We start from the raw sequence: 24036 nt of genomic DNA, 5'->3' as shown, positions 1-24036 counted from the left end.
CATTAAATTTTGAGTTTTTCATTTTTAAGAAAGTGTATTTTGTTATTGGTCTTTTCCGTCGTTTCATGGAATTGGTTACATAAGAATTACATTATTAACTAATACACGTTTATAGAATTAATTTTTTTTAATAAGGTGGTGAAAAGTTAAGAATTCAACATACATTAATTACCACTCAAACAATACTTACAAGGAGTTATAATGATTAGGGAAAATGAGGTTAAAAAGTTAATCAACTTCCACATTTTATATTGAAGGACAAAATTGCCACTAACACAATATTAATTGCCACTAAAACAATATTAAAAAAGAGTTATAATGGAAGTGTAAAATGATGCTAAAAGTTCGATAATGAAATTGATAATTGGCGTGAATAATAATATCCAATCGATACCATCGTCGTCTTCGTTATCTATCCGCTTCACCATTGATTGTTGGTTACTTCGTCGGATTATTCAAACATCTCACCGGACTCAGTTTCGAGAAGTCCGAGCAGAGAAATGTAGTGTATTGACTCTAATATATTCTTTTTTCGATTCTTCGTTTTTTGTTCTATTTGACGACAGTATATGGATTTCGGCGATTGATTGTTGTTTCTGTTCTTCTATGATTGATTTTTGAATCCACAGGGATAATGAATTGAAGCCGATGGATGCTGAGCAACTCAGAGAACATGCTCATAAAATGGTGGATTTCATTGCTGATTATTACAAAAACATCGAGGATTTCCCCGTGCTCAGCCAAGTAGAGGTTGCATTGCTTTTTCCTTCCTCTTTCTTTTCTGTTCTACGTATCGATTGCTTTTAGTTTTACTTGGTCATTTCTGAATGATAATTATGTATGACGCATTCTAGTATGTGAGTGTGAATTAGACGTTCCTCAAAGTGGAAGAGCACAATTTTATCTATTACGTACTTCCATTATTGTTCAAATTTTTTTTGACCTAGTTTCAACCTTGTTCAATGTTATTCAAAAATTTCTTTTTATTTTTTTATTTTTTTGGCTTTTGTATTGTGATTATGCAACCTATCTAAATTTAACGCTGGTCTTTATTTCTTACATTTCGAAGTTGAAGTTAAATTTGATTAATATTTTTGTTTTTCACTTAATCGTCTTTTGCTTCTGACTTTTTTGGAAAAGCTGTTCGTCATTTTTTTTTCTCTTTACTTTTTGAACTTTTTTACTCAATTGCGAACAAAATGAAAAATATGCGGCCCAACATTTATTTATTTATTTATATTTTGAAAGTATTCTAAAAATACAAAATTTAAAGGTATGTTTTATGATTAAACTTGGTTAATATTTCTAAAGTGATTTAAAAAAGTAATGAAGTATATTGAAAGTTAAAGTGTTACTAAAATGGATGATAGTTCAGTGATGTTATTTTTGGTTTTACTAAGTGTTAATAAAGCTGCTCTTATAATTTTACTTTTAATTTCCATTAATGGAGATTTTATTTCCATTTTAAAATAAGGGATTTTAAAAAAATATAAAATATTTACTAGAACAATATTGAAAATAGAAAAAACCCACGTACTCACAATGGAAAATACAAAAATACCACTTAATCGGCCAAACTCGTGCGCAATTTTCCTCTAAATAATTGTGTACTACAGTTTAAATGAATGATCTACAATTGTTTAGATAATATAACCTAAACGATGGCGAGAAACCTTTAGACATAAACGATCATATAATATAATATAAACGATTGTCTGATGATTGTTTACCATAACTACACGATCGTTTAAGATATATTACAAGAGTAAATGATTTGCAGTGAAATAATCTACTTTAGACGATCGTGTTGATCATGGTAAACGATGTAAATGATCGTTAAAAACTTCAAATCTAACGATCGTGTTGACTATGTTAAACGATTGTATAGTTCAATGTAAATGAACGTGAAAAACCAAATCTATCGATCATGTTGATAATTTAAACGATCTTGATATTCTTGAATATGAGGGAGATGAAGAAGAATATTGAAACAATCATGAAATAATTTCAAATCATCTTGTCGAAAATGATGAAGATGAAATAAGAGATTTAAATAGAAAAATAAATCATTTAAAAATAGAAGAAAGAAAATCTAGAAGAGGAGATGAATAAAAATCTAGAAGAGGAGATGAATATATCGCAAAAAGGATTAATAATCGCAAAGAAGAAGAAAAAGAAGTGACGAATCATCCCGCAATATTCAAGGATAAATTTGGAATTTATGAAAGTACAATAGTTGCTTCATGGGCTTTTATTTTTTTGTTACACGCTTAAATATTTTTGAGTTTTGATACGTTTATTTAAGGGGTAGTTGTAAATTTAGCAATTAGATTCAAAATAATTAAGTATATAGCAACATTTTAAAAAATTTGCAAATATAGCAAAATTTGTCAAATTCTATCAATGATATGAGTCTATCAACGATAGACCATGTTGCAAATATTGGTCTATCACTGATAGACTATACGAAGTGTATCAGCGATACAAGTCTATGATAGACTATACGAAGTGTATCAGCGATACAAGTCTATGATAGACTATACGAAGTGTATCAGCGATACAAGTCTATCAGTGATAGTTTTGCTATATTTGCAATTTTTTAAGTTTTGCTATATCCTTAATTATTATTGCTGAAATGGTTATCCATTCCAATTTCCCTTTATTTAAATTATCCTTTAAATAACATAAAAGGAAAAACTAAAAGTTGATGACAAAATAGACTCATTAATTAACATGTACTTCTTTCTTTTGAGTTAAAGGTTTAAATCTCCTTATCCTATGCACTTTTTCGTTTTTTTCCTTCTGATATGCCTTTTGGTATTTCCATGCAGCCTGGTTATCTTCAAAATCTTCTACCAGAATCTGCACCTCTTAATCCAGAATCTCTGCAAAGTGTTCTTGATGGTAAAATTTCTTAATCTTGTTGTGGAAGGATGAAATAGTAAGTAATAACCCAAAACGTTTGGACTCTTTAGTGGGACCTCAAAAGTATTTTATATAGTTCAAGGCATTTAACAGTATTAAGTGTAACATGATTTGGAATTATTGGTTAGTAATTTAACCATGAATTTTTTTCGTAAAAAGAATGTAAAGTCAGTAAAATGCAAGTAGGAAACTCCCTAGATTTTTTTTTTTGGGTTAATGTTTGAGTCTTAGATAGTTCAATGGGTCTTGTAATCATATTGTCAATGAATTTTTTTCGTGATTCAGATGTCCAGAAAAAGATTTTTCCGGGTGTAACACATTGGCAGAGTCCCAACTACTTTGCTTATTATCCTTCTAACAGTAGCATTGCTGGATTTCTTGGGGAAATGCTCAGTGCAGCTTTCAATGTGATCGGTTTTAGTTGGGTAACTTCTCCAGCTGCTACAGAACTTGAGATGATAGTTCTTGATTGGCTTGCCAAATTATTGAAGCTGCCCGATGACTTTCTCTCGTCAGGTAGTTTCGTCAATTCTGATGTTGCTTTTTGATAAACAATGAAGCTTTCTCTCGCATTCAATTTAAGTGTTTGTTTTATATTTGTAACATCTTATTAAGTGAGGATCTCAGCTAATGTTAGTTCATTCAAACAGGGAAACTATGAAGCTCAAGCAGCTAATTAAATATTGTGTTTTTTTCTTTAAACAGAGACAAACTTCTTTATTAATAATAAGAATTCAATGTACAAGAGAAATATACAATGAGCGCAATAAAGAAGTCTAAACAAGCAAAAGAAAAAAATAGGGGATCAAAAAGGTGCACCCGGACATCTCAACTAGGTTGACACCCCCTTAGTACCAAAACATCATATCCCAAATAAGACTAGCCTATTACAGCAATGAGAACGAAGTCTAGGCTAATACAATGAGAGTGACATCCAGCCTATTACAGCAAAACAAGAAGGCCACCGAAAACTAGAAAAGAAAAGAAAATAGGGCAAAAACACAATGTTGGACAGTACAATGGCTGAGCCTTCTTAACACAACAAAGATACTAATGTGAGAATGAAAAGAAGGCATAAAAATAAGCTCCATGGAAGTCCAGATAGGGAACACCACATCAGTAGCAGGCCTAGGAAACTATCTAAGATAGAAAAAACTGCGCAGTTGAGACAAAGGTCTTGAGTGGAGTAATTTGGAAAATTCTTGCTGAGAGAGCACCAAGCTGCTGCATTACATTGCACTGAATTGAAGATTTCTAAGCATGGTCTTTCCTCGTCATGAAAGATCCGTTGATTACGTTCAAACCACAATTATGCTAAAAGAGCTTTTAGTAGATTTAACCAAATCAGCCGTGGTTTCTTAGGTAGAGGTGGACCCTCCAATGGCTGAAGCACTGAGGAGCTGAAGGAGGCATCAAAGACCCAAGCAATATCAAAGATGGAGAAGAAACTGCTCCAACAATAGGAGGAATTGGGGCAAAGCAGGAAGAGATGAAGCAAAGACTCATTAGCATTCATACAGAGAGGGCAAACCGAAGGCTGGAGGCACCTGCTTGAGGAATTTCTGCACGATTTAGGGACCCGTAAAGCATGATCCACATCAGGATGTTCACTCTCCAAGGGCAGCATGATTTCCATAGAGCTTTAAAGAGTTTTTTTATCCATTGGGGAGGCAGAGGTCAAGTAGGCTGAGAGAGATTTAACAGTGTGCCTTGCTGTCCAATTGACCAAACCTTAGAGTCATCAGCATCAAACACTTTTAAGGAGAGACATTTTATTGATAAGGAAAAATTTCCCTTTAATCACCTCAAATACTGAAATTAAACTGCTGTCCCACATTGTTAATATTCCTCTAGAGGCACCTATTGATTCCACAAATTCTCAGCCAACGTCTCTAAGTCCATATTGATTTTATAAGTACTGAATTGATGACTTCCATCCTTTATTCTTGTATCAAAACGATATCCGGATTATGATTTTTTATGAATTTCTTCAAGGCTGCTCTTTTTGTGATGTCATTTAAACCCCTAGTGTTCGAAAAAATTACCTTCATTAGGCTGGATGAGAGGGAGTAAGGCTTATCAATGTTTCATTAAACTAAAATGATGCCACAATCATTGACTAAGGGCAGCAGATCCTTAGGCAATTATGAGGGAAATTTGATGGGAACAACACTAGCTTCATCAAATAGGGAAGAAAGGTCAGTCCCTTCAATTTCCTCATTACTCTTGAAATCAAAACCATTTGGAAACCCCAAGGATTCCTCACTACTGACACTAAATGGGGACTCCAAGGTTTTTGGGTCAGTTTTGTCAATGGCAGCACGACAAGGGGAGCCTCGCAACAAATTAACTTTAGAGTTAAAATTAGGGAGTTTTGAGTATTTGAAATGCATGGTAGGCGAGCTTGAGTTTACGGACCTGGAAAGACAATTAGAAGTCTGGATATTGGAGCTGCAAACCTCCAAAAGGTATGGATTGTTTGCTGAAATAGAAGGCTGTGAACTGTGCTTCCGACTTCCGAGAGGGGGCTGAAAATGGTATTTTGATGTTACATCCTCCATTCAACTCAAACTTCAATAAGGCAGTCCATAAATTATTAAAAGAAGTATGCTTCCAAGAATAGTGCTTCAGAATTTTCGGAGCTTATACTTGTAGAGATTTGTCACCTTTTGAAGATTTAGTCGTTACAGAAACCATAAACTGAAGGAGAAGGATCTGTGGAGGTCAGATTAGGAAATTGCCGTTGGTTGGAGGGAAAACCGTTATCTTCAATTACTTTTGAGGAAATTTCATAATTTTTCATGATAGTAATTAAAGGGGATTTACCCTCTTTTCACTCTCTACTTATGTTTACAGCTATCGAATTAAAGGGAAGTAGGTTAATTTCCGTGGGCGCCAGTTTCTTTTTGATACAGCTGTGTTCAATAGGAGTTTCATTAATTAAAAGTGGAGACTGGTTCAGGTTCCTGTCCAATGGAGTTGGCTGTTACCTGTGGAACAGAACCTTTCATCTTCTCCGACGCTGGAGAGGTAGCCGGAAAATGTTGCAGAGATTGAAACGGTTTCTACATCTTGGTAAGGTTGCAAAAACCAATCTTGGCACATTATGTACTGGTAGGAAAGAGGGAATGTTACACCCCTCATCAAGCAATGCTTCTCTTACCCTCATTGGTCTATGGAATTACTGTAAACGTCTTGCACACTGGGGGATTTTTTTGGAAAAATGAGGGCTTAGAAACTCAAAGTCTCCAAAATATAAAAACATGTTTCCCCTCTTTTGGTCTGAAATTTTGATCGTTGAGGGAACAAAACCACACTTGTTCTTCTTGACCTTAATATGAGCTTCACTAAAATTGGTAAAATTGAGGGTTTTAGTGGCTATTTCTATGAGACCTCCAAAATGGTCGAATTGCTTCGAAAATACTTTTACACCAGAAATCAAGGGGAGGGTTCTTAACTTTAAGCCAACCTCCATAGCCTTTCAACACTAATGGCATACTATGTTTCGAGCTGTCCCGTTTTTCAAATTTAAGGTGAAAATTACCCCATGCTGGCCATTTATCTACTGCACCAATGAGGTCACTAAGGGAGCCTTGATCAATACTAATAAGGGCATTGTCATCCTATAGGGGGTTAATAACGATGCTGGTTTAGAATTTTGATTCCAGAAATTTGCGGATCAATCTTCAATCATCAGAAGCAAAAGGTTTTGAGATAATCCAGAGGCTATCAAAGTTAAGCTTGGCCACCTCATGGTTTTTAATTAACCATTGTTTTTGGATTGATGGGGGATGGCGAACTGAGACCGTTGTAGGACCTTTATGGCTGAAAGTTGGCCGTGGTACCATTTTTCCAGACCTAGGTATTGATTGGTTGGAGATTTTGGATTTGACTGTAGCAGCATAACCTTGTTTTTCCATCAAAGGCTGGAAGGGATCTTTAATAGAAATGTCTGAGAACCCACAGGAGTAACCAACTATGTCTACATACTTTTTCAGCATTCTACAAAAGGAGGACCAAACTTGCATTAACTCCTTAGCAGATTCTAAGGGTAGAGTGACCTCCTTAACAAGGTCAAATGTCACAGCTGAGGAGCCACTCCGAGTTGGCTTGGAAATTGAAGATCTTCATTCGCTCTATGTCAACTTCACCATCTTTCTTGAAGAAGCGGTCGACTGGATTATTAAGGAGATCTGAAATAGTAAGCAAAATCCATCGAAGTTGAGCTTCAGAGATTGATATGGATTTGCTAGCTTCCACATCTTCAATAATTAAGTCTTCTTTCTCTTTCCAAATGCAATAGTGAGATTGATTAACTTTGCAGCTAGCAATTTCCATGTTGAGGGACTCATCCGAGAGGCCTAGCTAATCCTGGGAGAATGGTGGAGGAGAGAGGAGGAGAGAACTTACCCTTTTTTCTATTTTAAAGTAATTAATTATTGTGTTATTGACTTATATTTTGGGCATGGTTGAGAGTGATTTTTTAAACGACTGAAATCACTTTTGTCATGCACTTCCAACATGTCTTTAATCATTCAAAAATCAAATTGATAATTGATTTTACACTAAACACTATTTTCATACCACCAATTGTTTTTGAATGATTAAAAACATTTTTTGGAGTGATTTTGAACTTGAAGAAAAGTGATTTAAACCATTTCAAAAGCCACTACCAAACATATCGTCAATGTATTTGATGTTTTTCTTTTAAATGAATCAATTCATTTTGTGTAACTTACACTAATAAGGCTTCCTTTGTACTTGTTATATTAATATACCATGCTAGCAAGTTAAACTGGAAGTCTACTTTCTTTTACGGTAGGTTGGAGTTCCTCATAGAATCGAAAATAAAATAAAGTAATTACATTTGCTATCACTGGACATAATTCCATGCTCAAGGAATTTGAAGTCAAGGTTGCTCGAGAAATTTGTGGAAAGATGAGGACGTAGAGGAATTATTAATTTTGAGTTTGGTTTTAAGCTTTGGTTTGCTTTAAGGATTTCTGTGAACTTGTGAAATGTATATAATAAAACAGGAATCTTGCTGCAGGAAACGGCGGGGGAGTAATACAGGGAACTGCCAGTGAAGCTGTTTTAGTTGTGCTACTGGCTGCTCGTGATCGAGCTCTAAGAAGATTTGGAAAAGATTACCTTAAGAAACTAGTTGTTTATGCATCTGATCAAACGCACTCTGCTTTACAAAAGGCATGCCAGGTAATTTGAAGGTTAATATTCACGCTTGAATCAAGGTTCTAACTTTGTTCTTAAAAAATTTCCCTCGATGAGATAATTTATCATAACATTAAGCACGTTTATATTATGAATGATGCAAAAATCTATCCCAAACACAATAATTTGAACAATTCTACTAATAGATATCTATAGTTTTAGTTTTTACTGTTGCTTCTCTCCTTCCACTGTGAAGATTGAGTTTTCTGCTTTGATGGATTCCTCAAAGTTGTTCGCCGTCAGTGAATTCACCAAACAGGCAAACACCATTGATTTCTTTTGTCATGAGTCCTAATCTCGTCTATCATTACTCCCTTAAGCCATGATTACAAAATGGGAATAACTGAAATAAACATAATTTTGCAAGAACGTTGGCTAAATATATATTTTTAAGAACCAAATGCCTTAAGGTTGCCTGTATTATTTTGATTGTCAGTTGCTTAAATAAGTATGGACTCCAAAGAATAAGCTCCTGGCCTATTTAAATGTATATTTTTGTTCTGCATTTTTTTGGTAGATTGGAGGGATTCATCCTGAGAATTGCAGATGGTTGAAAGCAGATATTTCTACCAATTATGCCCTTTCTCCCGATGTTCTTTCCGAAGAACTTTCACGTGATACAGCCAGAGGATTAATTCCATTTTTCTTATGTGCTACAGTAAGTACGAAGAATATGTTTACTTAAGATCTATAATTTCATTGAATAAAAGTTGTTGCTGCAGTATTTATGGTTCCACCCACCATCTCCCTCTTTATCGAGTTTTCATAGAGACTCTTTCAGTCTACTATTTGACCTAGTATAAATTAACAATGGCCTTTAGAAGTTTATCAGTGAATTAAGTCTGTTTCTTGAACTGCTCGACTTTGTTGGTTTATGCTGGCCAATCTGATTTTCCAACTTCAGTCTTATTTTTCTTGAGGAAGAAAGTAACAAAGCAAATAAACATTGAAAATAAATACTGAAGATGAACCCATGTACCAGATTCTTTTTATGAAACACTAGGTTTAGTCTTTCAACTAAGATTTTGATTGTCTTTTACCAGACAATAACAGACTCATGTATTAATATTATAGTGTTGACTAAAGAAATGTGTTTCATAAGAGTGGAACTAGCAATTTTCACAGAGAGGAAAAAATGTACATTTGAACGACTTATATTTTATGGGCTTTCAATTCTAAAAATTGGGATGGGAAGTGTGTTTTTTCTGCTTTTCCTCTCCCTAAGGGCTAAGACATTTACAGAGTCAATTGCCCCATCCTTCCATCTACGCTTACTCCTAGTTCTGTGTTTCAGTAAGATTTGGTGCTTTTGCATGCAGGTTGGAACTACATCATCAACAGCTGTAGACCCTCTCCCTGAACTAGGAACTATTGCTAAGGTTAGCACTTTTTTTCCCTCTGAATTGAAATGGCATAGCTTCTGAATTTTTAAGTTTGTTCCACTTTTGACTTTGGTGTTTGAACTTTCAAAATGTACGTTTTGGTCCCAGACATCAAGGTTTACTTTATTTTGGTCTTAAACTTTCAAAATAACTATTTTGGCCCACATGCCCAATGCTTGTGTTAGAAATAGTGGGCTTAGTCCGGTTGAAAGTTCAAGGGTAGTTAAGATTTACTTCGCCTCATTTTTTATTATTTTAATAAGGCCCGTGTTACCTATTAATAATTCCCTCTTTGTATCTTTATTATCATAAGAAAATAATAAGAAATACTAGTATGTTTTTCTCCTTGTACTAGAATTTCCATGTAAATTTGTGTTTATTCTACGTCACTACTTTCCATAGCTTGAAATCATACTTTTAACATATTAATACTTATTCAAAGCTATGTCCTTAATTTATTAAAAAAAAATGACAAGAACTAAAATGGTTATATTTTTAAAGTTGAGGAAGTAAAATAGACATATAAACCTACTAATCATGTTTAAGAATGTATTGTGTGAAAGCAAAAGGGAATATTACTTTGACAGGCCTCCCTATATTAACCGATGTTTTGGGCTTGGATGTAATGAGTGAAACATGCGGATTGTGTAATTGGGAAGGATAGAGCGAAATTGAATTTCCATCTGCTCTGCTAGCAATAGCATGATATATACAAAGCACGTGCTAAATGGTTGCATGTAGTCTTCATTCACATGCAATGTACACATTTGTAAAAGAACAAAAAAAATATTCGTTTTGTATTTATGATTCATAGATTTTCTCTGATTGAATTTTAGCCAAAAAAATTTATCATGAGCAGAACTCTTGCTGTTGACAGAGGCACGAAATGTGGTTTCACGTTGATGCTGCTTATGCTGGAAGTGCATGTGTATGTCCTGAATATCGACAGTACATTGACGGTGTTGAAGAAGCTGACTCATTCAATATGAATCTTCACAAGTGGTTCTTGACAAACTTCGATTGTTCAGCACTGTGGATCAAGGTATATGCGAAACAATATCTGATGTCCGTTAATAGGAGTTCAAAATGAAATGTCTTCTTTCTTTGGTAGAATATGTGTTAGCATGGTTATTGTTAGAGTTAGTGGGCTTGGCCCATAGGGAAATTATGGGAGATATGCCTTTATCTCATTGTATTATTCTTTTTATTCCTCTTCTTGTACCTATTGTATTTATCATAAAATAATAAGAACTTATCGTGGTTTTTCTCCTGGTACTCGAGTTTCCACGTTACTCGATATTTTTGTCTTTATCACTTTTAATATGATATTAGAGTGAGGTAAAGACGATACCCTAGATCAAAAAGAGATAGAAGAGATAGCCACCGTCGCCGCCGCTGGGATCGACGTCGCTGTGGACGCTGCCATGGAAAAGTTGTTCCACCAGCTTTAGAAGATGCTGGTGGTCACAATGGACCTATCCTCGGAGTCATCCATGCAGCCCAGTGGTCAAAATCTCCCTGCACACCGTCACTGTCAGGTGCGTGGCCCACCCGCCACCATCCAATCATCTCATCGCCCAGCCTATCTTCTCTCATGTGTCACCCAATGTCCAGTTGCAGAACCCTCCTTGTTAGCCGCACCTCCCCACGCTGCTGCTACCCTCCCATTATGGACAACCATAAATTCTGTCAATCCACGCACCACTGTCCTTTGATCCTTTACAACAACCATACTTCCGTGGTACCAGGATTGACCAAATCCATAACAAATCAGGGGTTGAAGTTAATGAGTCTTTGGCGCATTCCAAACCAACCGACTTGCTGATGTATTCCAAGAACCCAGTAACTTCGCTCCCTAACTTGTCCTCTAATTGTATAACAAGTTCTATAGCACCATCTACAAGTGTCTTTATAGGAGAAGCTGAATGACCAAAAATATTTCTCCTGGTCTCGTTTAATCAAAATGTTCCTTGAGGGACGTCAACAATTCAAGTTTCTAACAGGGGAGACCCTCTGTTCTTCACTTGGTGATGTTCAGGAACACTTCTGGAGAGCAGAGGACTCATTTGTTCGATCCATGTTGATTAACAGTATGGAGCCACAGATAAGCAAACCCCTACTTTATGCAGCAACTGCGTAGGATCTATGAGACACTACTCAAAAACTCTATTCCAAGCGTCAAAATGCTTCTCGTTCGTATACTTTAAGGAAACAAATCCATGAGTGCAAGCAAGGAACAATGAACGTAACCTCCTATTTCAACAAACTTTATGTTAGGATACTAACACTGATTTAGACCGAAAATACTGTAAAAATGGCTTAAACAAAGGCGGTACCCTGTTTACTTTATTTATATATAGCCAAATGCTTACAGCGTCACAAGATGAAAAGAAACAACAAAGAACAACAAGGAAAATCAAGAAAAGAACATACCGGCCTCCTTGATTTAAGATAACCTTGCGACTGCTGCAGCCCTACCTTTTAAAAGATAAAATATACCTAGCTACTCCATACCTAATAATCCTATTTATAGGCTCACCTTTTTGTCAGCCCAGTGGGCCCTACCAAGCAGGATCTTCCTTCCAATCATTCCTCCATAATATTGTCCTGTGCAATTACCTTTCTACCCTTCCTCCTATAGGTATGGATAATTGGGGGTCTTACAATACCCCTCGGTTCCAAGTTCACCTTGTCCTCAAGGTGGAATGAGGGAAATTGTTGATTCATTTGGTACACTGCTTCCCAGGTAGCCTCATTCTCCGGTAGTTCTTTCCATTTCACCAACCACTCATTGGCCCCTAAGTCCTTATTCCATCGAATGCCCAGCACGGTTTCTGGTTGTAACTGTAGTTCAAACTCTTCCGTTAGTACTGGTTGTTGGATTTGCATTACATGTGTTTTTCCCTATTTCAGTTTCAGTTTCAGTTGGGAAATATGGAAGACGTCATGAATAGAAGCTTCAGGTGGTAACTGTAGCCTATACGCCACTTCCCCAATTTTTTCAATTATGCGGTAAGGTCCATAGAATTTAGGGGCTAACTTCTCCGATCTCTTTCGTGCTAGTGAATGTTGCCTATAGGGTCGAAGCTTGAGATATACCTCATCTCCCACCTTGAACTTAAGTTCCCTCCTCTTAGAGTCTGCCATTTTCTTCATTCGGTTCTGCGCCACGTTCAGGTTCTCCTTTAGAGCAATCAGTGCTAAATCCCTCTCTTTCAGCATTAGTTCCACCTCATTGTGAGGAGTCTTGTGATTGCCGTATGATAGCAGCGGAGGAGGTGATCGTCCATATACAATCTGGAAGGGATTTGATCTTGAGGAGGCATGGAAAGTTGTATTATACCATAGTTCTGCCCAGGGAATGAACTTATTCCACTTTGTCGGCTGCTCATTACAAAAACACCTCAGATAAGTTTCTACACAACGGTTTACTCTTTCAGTTTGTCCGTCCGTTTGTGGGTGGAATGCCGTACTTCTTTTTAGAAGGGTTCCCATGCTAGCAAATATTTCTTTCCAAAAGTTGCTTATGAAAATTTTATCCCTATCGGAAATGATTGACTTAGGTATTCCATGTCTACTCACTACCCGGTCAATAAACACTTCAGCCACTTGCCTTGCATTGAAAGGATGCCTCATGGTGATAAAATAGGAGTATTTGCTCAGCCTGTCCACAATTACCATTATTACATTCATACCTCCTGCTTTAGGTAGCCCTTCAATGAAGTCCATGGACCAGTCTTCCAAGATTCTTTCTGGAATTGGAATTGGCTGCAGAACTCCAGCTGGTTTAGTTGCTTCCAACTTATTTCTCTGGCAAACCTCGCATTCTTGCACATATTTTTTTACATCCGCCTTCATACCCTTCCAATACAATTCCCCACACATCCTTTTATACGTCCTTAAGAACCCGGAATGGCCTCCCAAAATGGAGTCATGAAATGTATGTAGTAAGGTGGGGATCAGAGTGGATTCTTTTGACAACACAATCCGCTTCTTATACCATAGGTTTCCATTCACCCATTGGAATTTACTAGGCTCATCAGGATTCTGTTTTAATTCTTCAATGATTGCCTTAAGCTCTTCATCTAACTCAACCTCTTTCTCTACCACCTCCATGTTGACAATACCCGTGGTGGACATATTCTTCATTTCCACTGGTTGTTCTATTCGGGAGAGGGCATCGGCTGCTTTGTTTTGTAGTCCGGGTTGGTAAAGTATTTCGAAGTCATACCCGAGGAGTTTAGTCAGCCACTTCTGGAATTGGGGTTGCACTTCCCTTTGCTCTAAAAGGAACTTGAGGGCCCTCTGATCTGAGATGATTGTAAACTTCCTTCCCAAGAGGTAATGTCTCCACTTCTGTACTGACAGAACCACAGCCATCAATTCCCTCTCATATATGGACTTGGTTTTTGCTCGGTTTGATAGTTTTTGACTGAAAAAAGCTATGGGATGGCCATTTTGAGATAGAACTGCCCCTAAAGCAATCCCCGACGCATCTGTTTCAATGATGAAAGGCAGGTTCCAATCCGGTAGAGCTAGTACGGGTAGGGTTGTCATGGCTAATTTCAGCTTATCAAACGCCTCTGTTGCTTCTTCCCCCCATAGGAATGAGTTCTTTTGCAATAATTTGGTCAGCGGTTCTGCCATCTCTCCATACCCTTTGACGAATCTTCTGTAGTAACCTGTCAACCCTAAGAACCCCCTCAATCCGGTTACATCTTTGGGTTGGGGCCAATTTACCATGTCCTTGATCTTGTCTCCATCAGCTTCAACCCCTCTACTGGATATTAAATGCCCCAAATACTGAATCTGTGAATGGGCTATTACGCATTTTTTTTGTTAGCAACTAATTGGTTATCCCGCATTACTGCAAAAACCATGGCCAAATGCTTTTCGTGTTCTGTGAGATTCGTGCTATACTCCAATATATCATCAAAAAATACCAGTACACATCTCCTGAGGAAGGGTTTAAAAACCTGATTCATTAATGATTGGAAAGTAGCTGGTGCGTTAGTGAGGCCGAACGGCATGACCAGAAACTCGTAGTGTCCTTCATGGGTTCTGAACGCTGTCTTTTCCACATCATCCTCCTTCATCCGTATCTGATGATATCCAGATTTGAGATCCAGTTTTGAAAAGACTGTGGCCCCATGCAATTCGTCTAGCAATTCCTCTATCACGGGTATTGGAAATTTATCCGATATGGTTACTTGATTTAATTTTCTGTAATCAACGCAGAACCTCCACCCTCCATCTTTCTTTCTTACCAGCAAAACAGGACTAGAGTACGGGCTGTGACTGGGTCGTATTATCCCAACTTGGAGCATTTCGGATACCAACTTCTCAATTTCCTCTTTTTGTGTGTGGCCGTATTTGTAAGGTCTCACATTGATAGGTTTCTGGCCGGGTAACAGCAAAATACGATGGTCAAACTCCCTTTTTGGTGGTAATCCCTTAGGTTCTTCAAATAAATCTGTGTACTGCTGGAGTAAGAATTGAATCATTGGAGATTCTTCCTCATCCCCCTTCACTCTCTGTACTTCATCCGATTCCCATCTTCCTCTCTTCCCATGTTTTTTCAATGGTTTTCAGAGAACACTCAGCCCTAATAAGTGAAGGATCTCCCTTTAGGATAATCTATTTCTTTCCCATCCGAAATGTCATGGTCAGGGATGGCCAGTGTATCTTCATGGTTCCCGTTGTGTCCAGCCATTGTATCCCTAGAATAATATCTACACTCCCAAGTTCAATTGCTAAAATATCAGCCACGATCGTGATCTCTTTAAGTTTTAGTTCTAACCTCTTACACACGCCTCTTCCTTGGCATCTTGTACCATCTCCGATAGTGACTCCAAAAGGAGTATGATTCTCTAACTCCAGTCCCATTTCCTCCACAATTTTGTTGTGTATGAAATTGTGGGTGGCCCCACTATCAATCAGTATCAATACTTCTTTCCCTTTGATTTCGCCTTTGATCTTCATCGTTCCTTTACTTGTTAGACCATGTATTGCTTTTAACTCAATTTCGGTTCCCTCCTCCAGTGTAAGCTGATTCAACTCTAACACCTCTTCATTAGTTTCCTCTGTTCTGTCTTCCTCTTCCAGACTTTCTTCTTCATTCATGATAAACAGCATCAACTCTCGTTTGTCCTTCATTTTGCATCGATGCCCAGGGGAGTACCTTTCATTGCATTTAAAACACAGACCCTTGTCGAGCTGTGCTCTGAATTCCGCATCCGATAAACGTTTCACTGGTGGTTCACTCTTCTGGTAGTTGCCTTTAATGGGAATTGTCACCTGTTTCAAAGGAAACTCTGTTTTCCTGGTGATTATTTTTTCCCCATTTTCTGGACCCTTGTTCGTGCTTCCCTCTCCTTTTTTGTGATTCAGTCCTCCCCCTTCTGCCTTGGACCATTGCAGGGCTAAATTTCTGTCGTTGACTAGCTGTGCCTCTCCATACACTCCTCCAAGGTTAGTGGATTGCGGCTCACGACTTCAGCTTACACGTTCGGCTCTAACCCAGTCAGGAATGCATCCCTTAACACACTCTCTGTCATGTGGGGAAGAGGTGCTGAATAATTAACAAATTTCTTTACATAATCGTTGTAGGAACCATCTTGTTGAATCCTGATCAGCCTCGCCACTAAACTCTTCTGACCTGTGTCTTTAAAAAAATCAAACATCCTTTCTTTTAGATCCTCCCACGACTCCACCTTCTTCCGATTGTGTGACCATCTGTACCAGTCTACCTCATCTTGTCCAAAGCTGACTACTGCTACCTTGACTTTTTCGGTCTCGGGTAGATTATTGATCTCAAAAAAATGCTCTGCCCTGTAAACCCAAGATTCTGGGTTTTCTCCCAAGAACATTGGCATCTCTAATTTCTTATATTTACTACGGTCAACCATGGTCAAGTTTCCTTCGTTATGAATATCGGTTTCCTCAGCTTTTCCCTTCAGTTTCATTACTGATCCGTCGGAGGTCCCAGATTTCTCCCTTCTTTTCTAGCTATGGCTCTCTCTCAAATCCTCAGCCATTCTTTCCATCGCTTTTTTCATTTCTAACAGCATCTCTTTCATACCCATTATTTCCTTTTCAGTTCTATCCACTCTGTCTTCTATTTGTCTCTGCGCCATTAGTCTAGTAACCACCCCCAGTTTTTTCGGGCTCTGATACCAATTGTTAGGATACTAACACTAATTTAGATCGAAAATACTGTAAAAATGGCTTAAACAGAGGCGGTATCCTGGTTTACTTTATTTATATATAGCCAAATGCTTACAGCGCCACAAGATGAAAAGAAACAACAAGGAAAATCAAGAAAAGAACATACCAGCCTCCTTGATTTAAGAGACCCTTGCGGCTGCTGCAACCCTACCTTTTAAAAGATAAAATATACCTAGCTACTCCATACCTAATAATCCTATTTATAGGCTCACCTATTTCTCAGCCCAGTGGGCCCTACCAAGCAGGATCTTCCTTCCAATCATTCCTCCATAATATTGTCCTATGCAGTTACCTTTCTACCCTTCCTCCTATAGGTATGGATAATTGGGGGTCTTACACTTTCTCCACTGTGGTAAGAGATGAATTTGTGCAGAAAGACAGTATGGGATACCTCGAATGATGGCTTACAGTATGCTAGGCTTGAAGAAGTTGATCGGGTTTATGACTTTCTTGCAAGCTTCAATCCAAAGTTTGACATTGTTTGTGGTCGTATTCTTGGCCAAAGACCTCTTTCCTCTCTAATGGAAGTGTGCTATGAAGTTTGTCTGGAAAAAGACTGTACAAATGCCATGAGCATACTAACTACTCCTGCCACTAACTCCACTGCCTTTAGTGCTCGATCCTTAACCCATGATAATGTGAAGAATTGTGGGAAACCAATCCTTGTATGTGAGCATTGCAAGAAATAGTGGCAAACTAAGGATCAGTGTTGGAAACTCTACAGTCGTCCCCTAGGAGGTAAGAAACGATCCTCAGTTAGGTATGTGGGCGCCATTGCTCAGTTAGGTATGTCTCAGTCCCTTGGTTTTATTAGTGTTGATGGGAAGAATTCCTGGATTTTAGACTTGGGGGTTATAGATCACTTAACAAGATCCTCAGAGCACTTTGTCTCTTACACTCGCTGTGCTGATAATGAGAAATTCAGATACTTGATGGCTCTTTAGCCCCCATTGCTGGCAAAGGACACATAGTTCCCTTTGACGGACTTCCTCTCCATAATGTTTTGCATGTGCCTAAGCTTTCTTACAATTTGTATTCTATCAGCAAGATCACTCGTGAGTTGCATTGTAGAGCTACTTTCTTAATTGAACCTGTTTGTTTTCAGGACTTGATCTTAGGGAGGACGATTACCATTGCCTGGCATAGTAGGGGATTTTACATCCTTGATGATGATACCTCCAGTAGTAGTACCTCTAGGGCTAGTTTATTGTCTTCATATTTCAGCACATTTGAACATGATTTTATGTTGTGTCATTTTCGGTTGGACCACCCAAACTTTAATTATATGAAATATTTGTTTTCCCATCTTGTTTCAAAAATTGATGTCTCCTCCCTATCTTATGATGTGTATATTCAGACAAAACATCATTGGGTTTCATTTCCCTCACAAGCATACAAACCCACACAACCATTTACCCTGATCCCTAGTGACATTTGGGGTCCTTAGGATCACCACCTCATTTGAGAAATGGTGGTTTGTAACTTTCATCGATGATTGTACTCATTTTACCTGGGTCTTCCTTATCATAGATAAATCTGAGGTTTTCTCTATTTTCCAAAACTTCTATCACACCATTGAAACATAATTCCATACAAAAATTGAAATTCTTCAGAGTGATAATGGTTGGGAATTCCAAAACCATAACCTTAGTGAGTTCTTACCCTCCAAGGGGATTGTTCGCTAAAGCTTGTGCACCTACACTCCTCGACAAGTTTCCTGGAAGTAGTCTGTTTTCTTATGCTATCTATTTCCCTTTTTTCATACCTATGGGGATATGCTATTCTTACAACAACTTATTTAATGAATAGAATGTCTTCTCGTGTCCTCCAGCTTCAGACTTTCTTAGATTGTTTTAAGGAGTCGAACCTTTCTACTTGTCTAAATTTTGTGGTTCCTTTCCATGTGTTTGGGTGTATCGCATATGTCTATAATTTCGACCCTAATCAGACTAAATTTAAGTACCGGGCTCATGCATGTGTGTTTGTTGGGTATCCTCTTCATCAGCGTGGTTATAAATGTTTTCATCCACCTTCCAGGAAATACTTTATTACTATGGATGTCACTTTCTGTGAGGACCGACCCTACTTTTCCTTTTAAGTTTATCAAACCTACTCTTAGTACTGTGTCTCATCCTCATACCATAGTCCTACCCACAAACTAAGTTTCCTGGAAAATGTATTACATGAGGAATCTCAGAAAGGCAATTGAGACCCCTAGTAGTTAGTTGGCTTCGGTCCAAGACTTTGAACCTTCTTAAGATCAAGGTATGGAAAATTCTATTGAACCTTGTGTTGATAATAGGATGAGTGAGAATGGCTTCTTGAAAATGTGAAAGAAAATGACAGTAGTGATAAGACTAAGGTCAGAGCATAAACCGGTAGTAATGAAGTTGAACAGGGTCATTCAGGAAAACTTGATGAGTATGATGCCTCTGTGGAAATTCCCATTGCACCGAGGAAAAGTACCAGATCTTGTACTAAATATCCCATTTGTAACTATGTTTCCTATCATAATCTCTCTTCACAATTCAAAGCTTTCACAGCAAGCCTTGATTCTACCATAATACCGAAAAATATCCACATTGTTTTAGAGTGTCTTGAATGGAAGAATGCTGTTATGGAAGAGATGAAAGCTCTTGAAAAGAATAAAACTTGGGAGATATGCGATCTTCCCAAGGGACATAAAACTGTGGGATGCAAATGGGTGTTCACTCTCAAGTACAAAGCAGATGGAACACTTGACAAACACAAGGCAAGGTTAGTTGCAAAGGGGTTTACTCAAACCTATGGTATTGATTATTTAGAAAATTTTCTCCGGTTGCTAAGTTGAATATTGTTGGAGTCCTGTTATTTGTTGTTGTGAACAAACATTGACCACTATACCAGCTGGATGTTAAGAATGCTTTTCTAAATGAAGACCTAGTGGAGGAAGTCTACATGATGAGTCGATACTTGGATTTGAAGTCCAGTTTGGTCTGCAGGTATGTAAACTTCAAAAATCCTTATGTGGTCTAAAACAGTCACCCAGAGCATGGTTTGACAGGTTCACTACCTTTGTCAAGTCCTAAGGGTACAGTCAGAGGCATCCTAATCATACTTTATTGACAAAGGTTTCCAAGACTGGAAAGACTCCAGTTCTGATAGCATATGTTGGTGATATCATTTTATCTAGAGATGATTAGGCAGAAATTAGTCAACTAAAGTAGAGAATGGGTGATGAATTTGAAATCAAGGATTTAGGAAATCTGAAATATTTTGTCAGATCTAAAAAATGTATGTTTGCATCTCAGAGAAAATACACCGTTGATTTGCTGACTGAGACAAGTATGCTGAGATATCGTATTGCTGACACTCCTATTGAATTCAACTGTAAACTAGGAAACTTGGTGTTCTTGTATTTTATCATTTTTAGTAGTTATGTATGTTCATGGTATATAAATTCTCTGAGTCTGATAGATTCCTAACACTCACTCCCTCCCCAAAGAGCAAAAAGGTAGAAACCAAACGTAGTTGAGTTTGAGTTCACTTCCATTCCTTTATCCACACTATTTTGGGGCACATTAGAAAATCATTTGGTGGATCGGCTATCTGTTGGGGTACTTCCTAACTAGTATAAGATCTAAATATATTGAAATGTAAAGATGAAGAAATACAAGATAAATCGAGTTCAAGGTACTTGGGAACGTCCATCTTGAGCATACTAACTCAAGCCTTAAACCACTCAACTAATGCCTACCCTGACTAGTTCACGCTCCCCTTATTTATAATAGAATTCAGTAACTAACTTAGCCAATTACCCTTATACCCCTTATTAATATCGTACTAATACATTTTTATCTAGGTTCCTTACACTATATTTCTGTTCTTTTGCATATTTTTTCGGTCGACAATGTTAATTCACATGTGTTATGGCCACAGGACCGACATGCCTTGATCCGGTCTCTTTCTACGAATCCTGAGTTCTTGAAGAACAAAGTAAGTGTGACCAACAATCAGTCTAATTTGTTGAGAACCCTTGCAATTATTGATTTTTATAACTATTTTGCGTGCTGGATCTTTAAATGCTATTGACATTGCAGGCCTCTGAAGCAGAACTGGTTGTGGATTACAAAGATTGGCAAATTCCACTTGGGCGCCGTTTTAGGTGTGCCTCCAAAGTTGAAATGACATGTGTCTATAAAGGTTTTTACATTTTCAATCTAGGGGATATTAATATATATAATGTGACCAGACACTTGATACCCTGTCTAAACGACGAACTGCGACTGTGAACAGGTATTATCTATCCCTAAAAATTCATTATATCAAGTAAAACCTTTGTGATGGAGAAGAAAAATGGACTGCATGATCTTTACTTGAACAGGATCTCTGTTCTATTGGTCGTATAGTTGTTTTCTCGCGTTCTAAATTAGAAAAATACACCACTATACGCCGTGATTATACTAGGAACCTACATGGATTTTTTTTTGTATGGACATTTTCTATTTTAACACTTGTTTCTGAGGAATGTTATATAGTCCAAGTAATCCTTTGCTTTTCTTGTCTTAGATCATTGAAAGTCTGGATGGTGTTACGACTGTATGGTACAGAAAACCTTCAAAAATACATTAGAAATCATATCAGTTTGGCTGAACGTTTTGAAGCACTTGTACGTGAAGATCCAAGGTTTGAGGTTGTAAATTCTTATCTTACCCTTTTGTTCTGTAGTATTGCTTCCTTTATACCCTTAGCATCAAAGAATAGTCACGACATACTCTAATGGAATTCTAGGGAAAAAAGGATAAGAAAATTGGGAATAATAAGATCAAAATGGCCGTGTATGGTACGGTCAAATCGTCATTCTTAAAAGTTCATTTGTGCAGATTGTTACACCAAGGATTTTCTCTCTAGTATGTTTTCGCCTTCTGCCATCTCGCAAAAATGAAGATGGTGGCAACAGACTAAATCAAAGCCTATTAGATGCTGTAAATGCTAGCGGAAATATTTTCATTTCTCACACGGTAAGTTCTTTCAATTTGTAGAATCATAGAAATTCCCAGCGGGTAATTGTGTTTTAGTAACTATGTATGTGTATTTTGTATGATGTTGAAGTATTGATACAATTAAATTTATGCTTAAATACAATTTATTTTGGTCTTTGATCTATTTTGGTCATCGAACTTTGGATAGATGATATAATTAATTTTCTTTTGGCACTGTAAATAGAAGTGGAATGAGAATTAAGGTGTGTTTTAAATTAATCAAAATTGCAGGTTTTATCAGGAAAATACATTCTTCGATTTGCAGTAGGGGCGCCGTTGACAGAGGAAAAGCATATTAATTCTGCTTGGAAGTTATTGCAAGATGTGGCTTCCACTTTGCTTGCAATTTGAGAACGTAGGTTAGGTGTTTCATCTTATTTTCAAGTTTTATTTACATAATAATCTCCTATCTATCTATTTAGTTCTTCAACTCAAAGCAAAGTTTAGCTTAGCGATAATTGACATGCATCATCTCTCAAAATTAGAGGTTTATTCTTCTATTCTTTAAAATTACTGTAAAAGGAGTATTTGATTCTTCATGCTTCAAAGAATTGATTGAACTTTGAGATTAAGTTGTCCATGAAGTAAACACTTTTTTGAGCCAACCAAATTGAGCTTAGTAAGAAGTGTGAGCAGTAAGAGATTTGAGTTAGATCAACACAATTGTGTTACTAAAAAATAACATTTTACAAATAGAAAATGAGCTCTCCTTGCAAAGAGCTTGGTTTGTAGATAGAGGGAGGGGAGTGAGAAAGGAGAAGGAAAGAGAAGTAAAAAAGAAAAAAAAGAAAAAGAAAAAATGACCGCTTAATTAAAAAGAAAATAATGAAGAATGACAGCTCATATTAAATTTGTTAACTGGGACATGCCAAGTCAAACTAACAGTTTATTGACTATTTAGATACATTTTTCTAACTTCAAAAATTTGAAGGTGGAATACAATTAATTGAAACTGCATATTAGTTGGATCTAATCCCAATTAATATTTTACTGATTTATTATTATATATTATTTAAAAAAGAAGGGTAATGATAAAAATAAAGAAGGTGGCGAGGAAAATGAGAAAAAAGAGGTATGAAAATGGTGAATTGAGATAGTGGTCCTTAAACTGATTTATGAATTTGATTTTGTGCATTTAAGTGAAAGGCCATCATGTTGGGAAGGCCATGTCTGTAGGTATGGAATCATATTATTTTATTAAATATGGTTGAGTGGGATGCCACTAACTCCATATTACTCAATCATAACTACTCATTCTATTTTTAATTTTCATTTTAACATCATCATCCCTATACCTTTGCACTTCCTCTTATGTAAGGCTATTATTGTATTTTTTCAAAAAGAAAAAAAGAAAAAAAGAATGGGTCCAAAATGAAGGGTCTGAAATCAATCATCCTCTCCTCTGTGTTATAATTTTTTTTTTTTTTTTTTTTAATTTTAGAAGGCAATTCACCAGCAATCTTGAATCAAGAATTTAATGCCATGGCCCCCTCCAATGTCTTCCCTTCAATGTTGACATGTACTAACTACTAAGGGTGCAACTGCTGGCTTTTTTGGAGCAACCCATGAGATAGTTGATTGATATTTTCCGTGCATACATGAAAATCGTGTCTATTCGTTTTTCGTTTCTTATTTTCTTTAAAATAGAAGGTCAGTCTTATTTAACCTTGAATTCTTGGGATAGATTTTGCTCATTTTACTTTTGGTATAAAAAAAAAATTACTTTTGATAATATGTTATATAATCTAACCAAAATAAAATTGCAAACAAGCCCTAAAATTAAGGAATGGAACTCAAATAAGGCCATTTCATTTTATGATTGGAAATAGCTATAATCAATTTTAGGTATTATAAATTTCCAATCATCATATCCACTTCATGACAAATAAATAACAAAATAAATACGTCCATCAATTTTATTTATTTATTTGTTTGCTTTTTGTTTTTAATTTTTAATTTTTAATTTTTACTTTTATGATTTGTGGGGTAGTTGTCTCTGAGATTGGTTTGTCAGTCACTATTTATTATGGTTTCATTGTGGCTAAGATGAGATATTTTTACAATTGAGTTTGAATTTCTATAATTTAGTCTTAAATAGTTGAATTGCAAATACTCATTTAAAGTACCAACATATTTAACAATATTGAAAAAAAATTACAAATAAAAATATAATAAACTAGTAAAATAAAAGATAAAAAATTCACATACTTACACTTCAAATATAAAAAATATCTCTATCAATACAATAGATT

At 36.7% G+C, this 24036-nt stretch overlaps 1 protein-coding gene across 8 annotated transcripts; it reads left to right on the top strand.

Annotated features, from left to right (window-relative positions):
• Nucleotides 1–259: 259 nt before the first annotated feature.
• Nucleotides 260–23518, top strand: LOC101205061 (tyrosine decarboxylase 1). 8 transcript variants are annotated; one of them, XM_031882335.1, is made up of 14 exons: nucleotides 260–502; nucleotides 630–750; nucleotides 2832–2904; nucleotides 3211–3441; nucleotides 7976–8139; nucleotides 8672–8812; nucleotides 9474–9533; nucleotides 10414–10578; nucleotides 20682–20738; nucleotides 20843–20907; nucleotides 21312–21435; nucleotides 21626–21763; nucleotides 22016–22139; nucleotides 23229–23518. In XM_031882335.1, coding segments are annotated over exons 1-13 (1461 nt in total). In that variant the 5' UTR covers nucleotides 260–500; the 3' UTR covers nucleotides 22136–22139; nucleotides 23229–23518. The 8 variants fall into 8 exon arrangements, 7 of the variants coding, with proteins under 7 accessions (XP_031738195.1, XP_004152005.1, XP_031738194.1 ...); XM_004151957.3 differs by having other exon boundaries at nucleotides 23226–23518; XM_031882334.1 differs by having other exon boundaries at nucleotides 22016–22143.
• The last annotated feature ends 518 nt before the right edge of the window (nucleotides 23519–24036 follow it).

The sequence above is a fragment of the Cucumis sativus genome, chromosome 3 (genome assembly GCF_000004075.3).
Source record: "Cucumis sativus cultivar 9930 chromosome 3, Cucumber_9930_V3, whole genome shotgun sequence".
Lineage (NCBI taxonomy): Eukaryota > Viridiplantae > Streptophyta > Magnoliopsida > Cucurbitales > Cucurbitaceae > Cucumis > Cucumis sativus.
The sequence above is the reverse complement of the archived record's forward strand: the minus strand, read 5'-3'. Positions and strand labels throughout refer to the sequence as shown.